General features: G+C 37.2%; 2 protein-coding genes across 5 annotated transcripts in view; one reads left to right on the top strand and one right to left on the bottom strand.

Moving 5' to 3' along the window:
* Positions 1-2,912, bottom strand: part of LOC135466698 (recombining binding protein suppressor of hairless-like) — a 55,682-nt gene extending 52,770 nt beyond the window's left edge. Inside the window, exons 1-2 of one of the 4 annotated variants that reach the window (XM_064744346.1) lie at positions 2,372-2,912; positions 1,938-2,020 (exon numbers count right to left, since the gene is read on the bottom strand). Coding sequence is in view for 1 of the 4 variants with exons in the window: in XM_064744343.1 (XP_064600413.1) it covers positions 2,735-2,833 (99 nt within the window). In the remaining 3 variants the exon portion in view is untranslated. Of the gene's footprint in view, positions 1-1,937; positions 2,349-2,371 lie in introns of those variants that run through there. The other 3 variants (XM_064744345.1, XM_064744343.1, XM_064744347.1) reach the window with 3 other exon arrangements.
* Positions 2,913-3,010: 98 nt separating this feature from the next.
* The window catches only part of LOC135467913 (ubiquitin carboxyl-terminal hydrolase MINDY-2-like), a 53,543-nt gene continuing 42,732 nt past the window's right edge, over positions 3,011-13,821 (top strand). The window contains exons 1-2 of the mRNA XM_064745838.1: positions 3,011-3,526; positions 5,602-5,783. Of these exons, the coding sequence (XP_064601908.1) occupies positions 3,073-3,526; positions 5,602-5,783 (636 nt within the window). The 5' untranslated portion in view covers positions 3,011-3,072. The remainder of the gene's footprint in view (positions 3,527-5,601; positions 5,784-13,821) is intronic.

Below are 13,821 nucleotides of genomic sequence, written 5' to 3'. Positions count from 1 at the left end.
TTGAGGACATGTGTGACCATTTCAGTAGTAACAATCTTTGGCGACTACATGAAGGAAGGTTGTCCAGTAATTTGCCACAGGTTTGTGGCTTACCTCTGGCATTCTGGTTTCCACAACTTATAACACTCACCTCATTGTAAAAGTGAAAAATTCTTAAATATGGCATTAAGCACTAAACAAATAAAGAAATAAAATAAATCTTGTAACCACTACATGTATGGAGTTTCAATACCAGCAACCCTATCAGCAAAACGACCTGAGTAAAACTCATTCATCATTTGTATTGACAGCATAGTTGAATTAATATGACACTTAACTGTACACACTAAATCTATCTGCCAGGTTTACAGATGTCCTTTGCTGACAAGGTATCGTCACTAGCTGTCATCCACCTGTCCAAGTGCGCAGGTGCATAGGGAAAAGAAAAATGAAATTCTGACACCCTGCACCACCTCAAGAAGGGATGCTTCGACACATTCTTTCAGTCTTCTAGGTAGCATATTTTGGTGTGCACATACAGAGCATTAAACCCACAGGGCACAACTAAAATAGATATCAAAACTGTTTTATACTCTGACTGGCCAACCATTACTAAGATGTGATTGTCATTCAAAAAAGTGACTATGTTAGATCATATAACCTCACTGATGCTCATGATCTCTGACAAATCAGGTCTGGTAAAAAAAAAATGATTGTGAACATGATTCAAAACAAAGTAGGTATTGCAAAAAATCACTCTAACTAAGGTTGCAAAACATGGCAATGATCTGCTTTCTTTGCATGATTTGCTTTCAGGCATGTCAGGAAATAGAACTCATTTCATGTAACCCAAGTATTGTTCACTTTGAGCATTCATACATGACATGCAGAAAAAATGAGTATACATGTACAATAACATTAATTCAAAACAAGCACCTCTAAGATGCTCATGACAAGGTAATCATTCCATACAAATTAAGACATCCCTATTTCACTTCTCTGACACATACTGCATGTAAACTTACCCCACCTTAACATGTCACAGAAAACAAACTATATGTATTTGTCTGATTTACTTCATGTGACATTTAAATTTGTAAAACAGGAGTTTTGTAATATTAAATCATTCAAAATCATCCTTCATGAATAAAAGGAAAAACTGATGAATGTTTTATTGCAGTAATTAAATCAGTTCTTTCTTTTGTTAATGTTACCTATGTTAAACATGCAACGTCATGGCTGTTCTGTTCTCTCCATTCAAATGTTACAAGCTGTAATGGCGTAAGGCATTTGAGAGTGAACAATGGAATAAGCCAGTTCAAATAAAGTCAACTTACAAGTGTCCAGGTTTGACAAAAAAATTAAATCCATACATTAACTATTTCACTGTAAGTTTTCTTCAAGTTTAACACTGATGAAAACTGGAGAATACATGTATGTATTCCACTATATACACCCGAGCACTTAAGCTCCTTCCAGACTATCCAACATCATTCAACTTTTGTCGACTCAACAGCAAGTTGTCGTGTGTTGAACCGTGTTGAGCTGTGTTTTTTATCAAGCTTTCAATAAATTGGAGGGAAATTTCCATTTTTCTCTCCAATGCACGAGACACAATGATGAACAGCTGGAAGAATTGTGTCATGGGTTTATCGACTGCTCTTACTGTCATGGCCTTACAACGAAATTGTCTCAAAATGGTGCTGCCATTTTGCCCAGGTCACGTGCCTTAAGACATCATGTTATTTCTACAAGCCTGCTGATTTGCTACATTCACTCAACCTCATGACAAAAAATACACATGCACATTTCCGATTCAACAAATTTGGAAGGTGTTGAATGTTGTCGAACAGAAGAACCCGTTCAGACTACTCATCACTGCTCAACTGGTTGACTAAACTTCAAGTTGACTAAATATTATTTAAACAAATCAAGTGTTGATGATTTCATGTACTTACTTTCAAGGTTGATTATGTTTATTCATCTTACACGTGTCACTTTTCTCCATTCTCAACTGTTCTTATTTTACAATTCTTCACTTCTGAAGCGAAGGAAAAAAACAGTATGGAACTCACTAATTCTCAATAATAGGCAGGCCTAAAGTAAACCAGGTTGTCTTTTTGTGTTACCTATGTATAAGAATGGCATCATGCCATATACCGGAATATAAACGTGATTCTGTTACTTTCCTGGAAGTTGGAAATTACTCAACTGTGTTCAAATGTGTACTTTAACTTTATTATGTTTCATAACTTGAAGTATAACCATTATAAAATTTACTGGACCATCTAGATTGTTTTAAAATGCTTACATTCATCATAACAGTGTAACATCTAGATGGACTAAAAATATATATGACAAAGCTACCTTTCAACACAATGTTTAAGCCTACCTTGTCATTGCTGTCAATTGTGCAGGTATATGAGGGGAAAAGGCAATGTTAAATCGAGCAGTTCACCCAAATCCTTAGTCAGTGATAATATACATGAAGATGGCCGGACATATAACTTGACACAAGTGTCATTCACATGAACTGTCAAAACTGTTTAGCAGTGCAATTCACTAACATCGACGAGAACGCCTTTAATTGCAGATAAAAAATCCTTCAATGTTCATGTCTATAAGTAAAGAAACATCATAGTTCGACTGCAATGAGTTGCACGGCCATTCACACAAAGAGCACTTTTAACATTCACATAAAAAAGTGACACAAACTGGGCGAAAGAAGGAATCGTGAAACCCCACTCGCACTCACAAGCCGACTTGTCTTCGTGGCACGCGACTGCTTCCACAAGGACGTCACATCAAAATTGTCAAATCCATAAATAGGTTCCATTATTTGAAAAATACACATGTGAACCAAAATTCTAGCTCGGATACTATTTTAACAAGACTTGTCAACAAAGTTCAGAGAAAAGTCGGTTTCTGCACCCCCTTGAAAGATGGCTGAGTGGACTGCTGAGCATGCGCTTGTTTTCATCTCGCATAATCTCGTCAGACGAGAAATTAGCTTGTCATGGTTGATGTTGTGATGGAAGGAAATGTACAGCTGTGATGATGATGTTTCTGCGTTGTTTGTAGGTTAAATAAGACATGTCTCAGACTGAAGAAGTACAAATAGGAGTGGAGACATCAACCAAAACGGGGATGGAAGGTCCGGTGAAACCAATATCTGGTTCACTGGATAAAGACAAGGACGGGGATTCTGAGCAGGTTGTCAATTCTGCCACAACAACAACAACTACACTCTCACCATGTCAGGAGATAAACAAGGATTTGACTCCCTCTGTTAATGTCACTGCAAATAGTCCAGAAGAAAACACTGGCAACTTAACCCCTGATGTAGCAAATAGTGTAGAGTGTGTGGACACTGAACAACAATCAGCGTACATCAGTTCTCATAATGCAGCTGATCTCACAACATTGGATGTAGAGACAAAAAGTGTAGATGAGCATGATGAAGGTGATGCTAGCCCAGATAGGGATGACCTGCAAGAGAAGAGTAACGTGTCGAATGATGACACTGCAGAGACGACGACAACCTCGGGTGATTATAGGATATGATATGTTGAAGAGCATGAATGATAAATTGGTTTTGGTTTTACGTGGATTTTGGTATTCATTGTACAAGACAGATACTGTATTGTAGGCTTTACTGTATGGACACATTTCCAGCGCAGTGTAGAAGGTTGTAAGCTAAAGCATTTTAGCAGCCTCAGGTGGCTATTCCAACTCCTTTTTTCATACCAGGCTAGCGGAGAATCACAGCTACAGTGATAGCCGGTGGTAAATGATACACATGCCAAATTAGTCCTTTCCAAATGATGTCCGTAGTCCAAAACGGCTGTCAGAACGGCACATTCATTTTATTTTCATCATGGACAGTTAAGGGTCTTGACAAAATGATCATTCCTGTATGCCGCATGCTCGTTAAACTTGTGAAGATGTGCCCTTTAGCCGATTTGTTTTTAAATAGTAAGCTGTGTTATGAATACATGACTGGCATGCAATTACCACGTGGCATATACGTCAGGTGTTCCATGTACCGCCAAATTAAAAGGATAGCCACATCTGACCCTTGTTTTGGACAGGAGACATCAGTTGAGAAGGACTTACAGTTTGCCATTGGTAACCAGCTCAGTATATAAAATATAATTGGAGACCACGGAAATCGGGTGCTTCACTCCTAGAGGAGTACGTAGGCAAGCAGATGATGAGGTGAAAGATAACATTGGAATGTATGGGAAATGAACAACATTGGATGATATTCAGAGAAGTACGACTGATAGTAACCAGAAATTATAGTACATAAGACAATAGAACAATGTGCACAGCATATATAATTTGTGAACGTCAACAAAACCTGGTCTTAGACATATGAAGCCTTGAAGCAGAGTTTTGTATTAACTCCCATGTTATTTAGAGTGTTTTCACTGCCTTGTTTGAACGAGTATGCGTGTTGGCACGAGTAAAACTGCTAATACCTGTATGTTTGCAGTCTCGAATATATAGACACCTGGGGCTAGCTGCATACATAAGGCCCTACGGGTAAAGACGTCTGCAAACGGCCTGAAATACCTTAAGAGCTCTGCTGTATACATTTCTGATTGGCAGATTGGAAGATCATTGAACTGTTACATGATACAGGCCTGTATCTCTCTCTCTTCTTCAAAATGATTCAAAATAACTATGTCAGCAAAACCCTACACATTGTACAAATATCCTCAGACCATTATTTGACAAGTTTATATTCGAATACTGATCCAGGCTGCATATTTGTCATCATCGCCTTAGCTTTGCCCCGTTACAACGTAAGGCAATGTGTAAGCCTTGAGATGAGAAAAGATGAAACCGGGAGTTGGTGAAGAAAGGAAAGGAAATATTACTCACACATTAAGCTGAACATAGTTTATTGTACTGTACTGAACACCTGGGCACAAGTTCCAACAACTGACTAATCCTTTTCCATAAATCTCATGAACTTGTACACTGTTAACAAAGGGTTCTATCCAGATTTGTCGCAAAAATTAATGAAAAGTGATTATAAAAAGTAGGTTTGATGTCTTGACAGTATCACATTGATTTCAAACAGAAAAATGTGTGAAATTTGAGTACATGTATCATGTGAATGGGTTGCTAAAAAGGAAATTAATTTCAGGGTGCCCAAGAAGAAAATCTTCATGCTAAAAGTAAAATATCATTTGATTCCTTCTGGTTTGTGCCTGCTTGATTTTTACCCATCGCTGACATACAGCCACAGATGACCCTACTTTCAAACACTGATTCCAGTAGAAGTGTCTTACTCAACATCATATCTCTCTGATTTTTGACCAGAATATGGAATATTATCACATCATATCAGGAAAACTGAGGAAGATTTTGTTTTTGAGGACTCTTTGCTTATGAGGTGGAAGTAATGTTATTCGTCGTAAATCTTTTCGAGCCGTGGCGTTAGCTCTGTTTTACAGGATCTCCTTTGTATCATTTTAATATTTCTGCCTGGTCTCGCCTAGGACTGAGGAAGCACTTTAAATACAGTTATTGTTGATTTTTTTAGTTATGCTGGCAGTCTATATACACTTTACTATTATTAGTAAGGTTCATTACCTGTTGTTTATACAGATCAAATCTCCTTGAGTTCAGAGACAGAGCCTGCACTTTCTGAGGAGTTCTCCTCAGCAGGATTGGAGGAACTGAGGAGCGGCTCCTCGCTGAGTTTTGATTTCAGTCAGAAATCCACCGATGAGGATGGCACTCTGCTTCAGCTAGAGCAGACAGAGCAGACAAAGACTGAGCAAAATCAGGTTTGTGAATAATAGACAACACAATTTCCATTATATAATCACACCTACAATTTCATGGAATTTTTCACCAACTGGTCACTCAGCTGAACTAAAGATAGTGAAAAGATGGTGAATTTTTTTTTATTATTTACAGTAAATAACATGCAGCTTCAGGTGATTCTTCTCTGGTCAATCACCCTTTGTAGTGTACTACAGTTTGTAGAGTTCGTGACTAGTTGGTGAAATTCCAAGAAATAAAAAAATGATTTACTGTGTTAGACTTGTTCATAGAAAAAATATTTACTTCTATGTAGATATTGCATCCCTGAGTGTTAACTCCATTACTGAGTTTGTGAATTGCTTTTGAGGAGCACACTGGGGACACGGTTTTAGTTTGACCGTAGTTGCAAATGTGTTATGTCAAGAGCTTTGGTTAGCTACAGAAAAAAAGTGTGATTTTTAAGGTGTATTTATTTTTAGATATAATGGTTTTCGTGTTGCTGAACATTTTGTACATTCATGTAGAATGCATATATATAGGCCTGGGGCTTGCTTTCAGAGAATCTCTTTAAGCTATTTTCTCAGAAATGGCATTGCCTGGGCTAGAAGGTCATAGGAGACATATAACATAGATTGATAACATTAGGAGAAATATTATTTGAAAAGGAATTGTAAATATTGGGAAAGTGGACACAGATCTTTACCATAACACAACAGATATTTCCTTTGTTCTAGTGACTTTATGACTGTATAGCACATGATATTCACTTTGTGTTTGTCACACAGTGAGAAAATAAGGTTAACCCAATCTTGTCCTGTGTATTAGTGGTCATGCCTTAACTCTGAAGTACATATAATGCAAATTGGTTCAACCTTTCAACCACTACAGCACTCTTTTTGTCAAATTTATGCATACATTTATTGTTCAAATCATGCTAAAAATTGGTTGTTTAGGTTAATCAAGATTCAAGTTTCATAAAACTAGAACTATATTAGAGTGTACAACCCCGGGCTCTGCCCGGTTTCTCCAATCATAATGCTGTCCGCCATCATATAAGTGAAATATTCTTGAGTACAACATAACAACAACAATCAAATAAATAAATCATCATGTACAAATGATATGTTTCTTCTACAGTATTGTCAATGCCAAGCGTTGTATTTCCAGGCTGCCTGCTTAGAAAGTGAACTCTAAGCTCCTAAAATGCAGTGCTTTCCAGTATGTGTTAAGCATGCATTTCATGGTTTGACCATATTAATGTGCATCACAAAGATGCTGAGAGCTTATTTGGAAAACCTAGTTGCGACTCAGCCACATATCCCAGTGCATAATCTTATTTATTGCACTGAATGCAATTATTTGCATTGACTAGAAGGCCAATATTCTATTGACTGCATGTAAGTGTACACAGTATCCAGCTGTGGTCCTTAGATAATTGTCTGCCAGAACTTGGCAGACGTGTGAACTCATCTCAGCCTGACTAGCTGCAGACTGGTGGTATGTGATGATATGCTGTGATATGACGTGCCGTTATCACTGCAGTGCTATATGTTTTGCCCCCGAGCGATGGTCTTTATACCAGACCCAGCAAAAACAGCCCAAGTACATAAATAATCACAAATCTCAATCACTGATGGAAAAAAGCTATTATCTTGATTAAACACTACTTGCATGTGGACACACCATATCTGTGTATAATCAAAATCCACTTTCTGTTTGCTGCATCTATGAATTACTTGTCAATTTACCTGTGTGCTTTGCCATGTTACCCAGTTGAAGGAATTCCTTGTGGCGTTGTGGAACAAATCAAAGTCTAGGTAACGTCAGCACACACAGGCTATATTTTGTCTATATTTACCATATAATGCACTTTTACACATCTTTGTTAACGTGATAAGTTTATGTTTTGATGAAGTACAATGAAGATGAATACATATATATTATATATATATATATATATATATATATATATATATATATATATATATATATATATATATTTTAGTCCATGTATATTCATGGACTAATACATGTATGTACATGTCCACTTTCTGTTTGCCCCATCCATGAATTACTTGTCAATTTACCTATGTGCTTTGCCATATTACCCAGTTGAAGGAATACATGTATGTACATGTATTGTTTAACCATAGGGTGGGTGTGACAGTGTCGTGAAGTAGCTTAACTTTCAGCCAATAGTACACACAAGATGCAGGCTCAAAACTTGCTTTGGACAGGGAATTTCTCGATTTGACTTGCTGTCATTGCCTGTGAGGCTTTGATAACAATAAGCAGTCATCCACGTTTGTTTGGCAAGCCTGGAAATAATTTGTAAGCCGGTGTAGGACATAATGGCAAATCTTCCAGTTGTTCACATTATCACTCAAGTTACGAAGGCAGTTTTGTTCTGTACCAAACCCCTGTCAAATACTGTTTTGTGCAGGGGTTTCCAGGCTTCATGTGGCCATTTCCACACTCAAACATTTCTTCAAGACCACCTGCCTTCCGCCAAGATGACGTACATGCATATCTTTACCTCGCTGTGGGAAAATTTCTCAGTAATGTGCCAAAAGTCGGTGGTTTATGCTGTGTACTTTTTTGTCCTCAAACTATAAAACTTATAACCGTCGAACTAATGAAAAATTCTTTGGTATGAAATTTATTGTTTTTTGTTGAACAACAGTTATCAATCAATCAGTCAGTCAGTGAATTGATTCTCCATTCTTTGGTTCTTGGAAGAGACATTTTGTTTGACCGTACAACCTGACTTTAAAATAAAGGAAAAGAAAGAATGCAGTTAGTCATCCTTTATTCTTGTGGACAAGCAGGTATCAATACACTATTTGTATATATATTTTTGTCATGTGGGTTTTGGCATGACAGTTTTGATCTATCACACTAAAATATCAACTGTCACAAATACATGTATCAGTTACTCTCAATTACATTACCTCCTTCTTGCCTTCAGTGGCTATTGAACAATGACTTCATTTCACGTTGTCTGCACAGTCAAGCTTTGTGGTCAAAAGTGAGTGTTAGCTTTGGGTTTAACCACGCTTTCAACATTTTGGTCCCATAGGTAACATATGTTTAGTGCGTCCTGACTACAACACATCAGACCTGACACCCCATACACCTAGTCACCGTTTGCTGACACCAGGATGGCCAGTTCTGTACTGTTTACTGTGAGGGAAGCACCAAGTTTGTTGATTCTTGAGCCATCATTAGAATGTGCACTAAGCATAACCTGGTCAACCCTCCAAGAAAGACCCTAGTTTTTAGTAGGCTTTTTGTTAGAATTTTTTAGTATTTTTACTCAGTGTTAAAAATCCCAATACTTTTCATTAACCAGAAAAGCCTTTCCATGCCTTTTTATTTTCTGATTATGTCCTGTTACACCTAGCAAAAATTCTTTAAGAATGACTATAACCTCTGAGCCACATGAGAGCAGTTAGTCCCTTGTTATGTTTTTTGCTCTGTTTTGTTTACTGACTGAATTGTTGACAGTTCCACTCCCTGGTACTGTTGTGTGTACATGCAAGTTATAGGAAATTACAATTGCTCTAATGCACATAGGATGACCTTTCTGTCAAATTACCTTGTGATGTACCAAATGCAGGAACAGTTGGCAGAACATACATCTTGTATATTGAAATGATTCTGTTGCCTTTAGCCTTCATGGATAATTTCTGTTTGATATTTGATGGACAGACACATTGATGAATGTTCAACATGTACCTAGCATTAGTCCATAGATAAATTGTCATGTGTGTAATTAACTTCGTAGCTTATGCTGGCTTCCTCTCCGCCTGTACGTGGGAAAGTCTGCCAGCAACCTGCGGATGGCCGTGGGTTTCCCCCAAACTCTGCTAGGTTTCCTCCCACCATAATGCTGGCCACTGTTGTATAAGTGAAATATTTTTGAGTACGGCGTAAAACACCAGTCAAGTAAAAATAACTCTGGGGAAATGTTAAAGGCTTCCATGTCCCAAGTGTTAGTTACATGTATAGTTTTAGAATGTATAAGCAAACTCGCTGCTTTAACCAATCAATCAAATTCAGTTTTTTTTCCAGACAATTCAAATTGTAAAAACATTTTCCAAATTAAGCTGAATTCACTTTCTTAATAGACAAGGTATAGATTCTTTGAATTAATTCCTGCCCAAAAAAGCCTATGAAAAAGCAGCAAAAGAACTATTATCTGTATTCGACCTAATATTTCAACCAGACTAACAATCATTTTACCTCATTCTGGGAGTTCTGTTATTTAAGAAAAAGGTGTTTTGAGGTTTGTTAGGAAGGTAGGGTGATATCCTACTGGAAAAAATTTTTTAGCTCCAAGGGTAATATTTCATTACCTATATGCAGAAGTGCAGTTTTTGGTGTAAAAATACTATATATACATACTAGTATTCACTTTGCGGGCGCCTTTCTTTCCCTGGCTTGGCTGGTTTCTCCAAGTTGTCATAGTTGCAGAACTATGAAATAATACATACAGGTAATGAAGTAATAAGGTCTTAATACCACACGGATATCTTACAGGAAAGAGATTTATAATTAAAGCATTTGTGTTTTTTATTATTACTGGCTAAATGATTTGTGTTTTTTTTATTATTACTGGCTATATGATTTGTGTTTGAATTAGGATAAACTACTGTAATTCTTCAACTCCATCAAATTAAAGGCCTTTTTTATGGCATTAAGAGGAGCTTGCCTTAAGAACAAAGTAGTAAGTTAGTGAAGTAAGCTACCAGTTAAGGTAATCATTCATGTCAGCCTTATTGTAGAACGACCTGTAAGTTGTATTTTAGTGTTTATTATGATAAAAGATATGCAGTATAAAATATAAATCTTCTAGTGTATGGTTTGTGTTGAAACTGCACTGCTATGTATATAGTCTGCTTGCTTTTAAAGAACTCACTACACATGAGCTGAACAACACACTTTCTCTATTTCTAATGTAATCTGTAGTCTGCCAGTTCATATGTGCCAATACATTGCTTTAAAGAGAAATATTGCCGACGGCGAATGAAATTTTGCTGTTATTTTAGACCTCATCATCATAAAGTTCAGACTTCCAGGTGCCTACTACTAGCCCGGATAGCACAGTTGGTAGAGCGTCCGCTTCAGGAGACAGGAGACCCACTGTCAATTCTGGGTGGGGTCACACCTAAGACCTTGAAAAAGGAAGTTGTAACTTCCTCGATTGGCGTTCAGCATGATGGCGATAGTGCAACGACTGGTTGACCTGTATCAGTGTAATGGCTCGGGTTGGGTGACTTACTTGCCTTTGGTGAGTGGTCTGAGTGAAGCTGTACTAGATAAAAGAGAAGTGGCACATTACATGCACTATAAGGACTTCTTCTTCATCATGTGACCGAAAAATTGTTAAGTACGACGTTAAAGCCCAAGCTCTCACTCACTCATTCCAGATGTCTACTGAAATGTATCTGACTTTGTGTGAACAATCAAATATCCAGTTTTATCCATGGTTTCTCTTCGGCCATTAACTCACTCAAGTTGCTATATTTAGAAACATGGCTGAAGACTGACTATTTTGACTGGGATATCGCACGTGGTATTGTGTTGTAAAAGTGCAGCCTTCCATTTAACTTCACTTTTGCTGTACAGATTGTTGAGAATTACGAATACTGTATGAGACATTATCGATAGAAAGGAAGGACGTATTTGGTTTACTAGACATAAAATTCGCTTTCAATCTATCATATTGTTTACGTGTTTACCTGTGTGAACATTGCACAGGGGAATCTTTGTGCTGCCTCATTTACATGTTATCTCATCGGGTGGACAGCTTAGCACAGTGACAGATTTCCCCTTATAATTATCTTAACTAACATTTTTTGGAAAATATAACAAAGGACGTGTGAAGATTAATGTGTTGTTGAAGTTTGGCAAAATCTGTTATATTTTCTCTGAAAGATCAATAAATAAAATATGCACTAAACTGGAGAAAATCTAAGTTTAACTTTATATCAAAGTTTATAAACATAAGTGGAAGCATTACCATATATAGCATGTGTACCATCTGGGAGGTGTCATCTTGCAGACCATTGACCTTGACAATTCATGTAAGCTAACAGATTTTAATCAATAATTAATATGTACAAGTGTAAAAAAAAAAAAAAAAAAAAAAAAAAGCTGTTGTACATCAGTTTTATGGAACAAGTTCATGTTTTTAAAAACTTTCAAGTGGTTCAGGCCACATGGCAGCCAAATCTAGCATGTATAAACTGGGTGTAGGATTTCATTTTGGCACCTGCATCCACACAGATTGTGGTGACAAGTTTGTTGTTAATGACTGCTGTGATGTATACATGGGTTGAGGTCATCCTCTCTGCAGATACATGCACACCTGTTCTTACATGACCGGCCTGTGTCAGTCTCAGTCAGTACATTATGCTGTATTATGTTATACTCGCATGACCCTAGGGTTGGTTGTCATCAGGCAAATGAACTCTGATAGTTGCCATCAGCACTGAGCATTGTCATGCTTGTCTGGGCTGGCTGGCAGGGACGATGGGGAGGGTGGGAAGGGGGAGGACACCCTGTTTATTGATTGTTGCAGCCTTATTTATTACGCATTTATCTAATTTTGTCATCAGATAAAAAGATTTATTTATTCTACATGTAACAAACTTACGGGCCTGATTGTTTGCTTGTACACTATAAGTACAGGTAGGAATCAGGACATGCTACCTGTACATATGGGCTCTGTTAATGGAGTATTTACTTATGTGCTGAAATGATTAAGAGAGCATTTTGATTTATAACTGTTGACTGAGTGGATAGTTCCTGAGCTGTAACAAGGCGTGAACACTGAAGTGTGAATTGACTCCAGGATCAAGTATCTCCTGCTATGTTTGAATGCTTCAAGTCCGACCACAGTTGAAAAAATATCACATTTATGGATTATCTCCTTGATATCAATAGACTTAATTCAGCCTTAGCCTAGTGTCACAAACATTTTGTAACATTTCATACACATAACTACCTTGGCAACCAGTGTTATTGATATTACCTCACCAGTTTAGTGTCTGTTTGTACAAATACAAGTACTCTTATTCTTTAACCTTTTCAACTGCCACTGTGACCAGTATTGAAGAGTGCGTTGAGAACAGGTGTTTGTGTTATACCAAAATGTCTATGCATTCATTTTATGCCGATAAGGCAAACCTATTAATTGCTCTTCTTACATGTTCATTATTCATTATGGCTCCAGCAAATGAATTAACCCTTGACCCTGCAAATTAGACAGAGTATCAGAATCCTTGGATTGCTTTCACAGAACTTCAAAATCAAATTTTTGTATCTTTTCTTGTAAATGACTCCTCCTAACAGTGATACAACCTAGACAACATCTTTTACAAAACAATTGTCAAGAATTATGACTTACAAAGTTTTGTGAAAGTGGTCTCTGCTTTGGCTGGTCCAGGGTGGTTCTCTCCATTAAATATATCTGGCCAAGGAGGGCAGTTTTCTTGAGTTCTACCTACATGTAGTTTGTTCAGCCTAAAAAGTAAATCCCTATCTAGTGAATGAATAAATAAAATGTATTTTATCAACATTTGTTAATGGCTTAAAAATGTCTGAAAAATGGCTTAGTTTCTTCTTTCTTGTTAACAATATACTATATAAATTCACTTTGTAACTAGGGCTCAAATTCTGTCCTCTTGTTCACGATTCTCCCAAAAATGTCAGAAAAATTCCCCAGATTGGTTTGACATGACTCATTATCTTTTAGAACTGGCTTGTGATACACGTAGCTGAGTGTCTGTGGTTTTTTTTTTTTAGCGTGTGTGACCTAAGCTTAAAGGCTGTACACAATGTGATTTGTTTTTATCACTATATATATCAGTGCACCTCGCACCTGTTTGGCAATGCCTGGGTTAGACTTGTTGTTGTATACATGATTGACAGGGTTATTTTAACTCTACAGGTGAGAAGGTAGCCTGACCTTACCTACTTGATGTTCACCTGACAGTGTCACCTCAGCACCACCATATTCTAAGTTTAATCCCAGAAGTACATTAAACCATG

This window comes from Liolophura sinensis, chromosome 6, assembly GCF_032854445.1.
Source record: "Liolophura sinensis isolate JHLJ2023 chromosome 6, CUHK_Ljap_v2, whole genome shotgun sequence".
NCBI lineage: Eukaryota > Metazoa > Mollusca > Polyplacophora > Chitonida > Chitonidae > Liolophura > Liolophura sinensis.
This window is presented reverse-complemented; position numbering and strand designations above follow the sequence as displayed.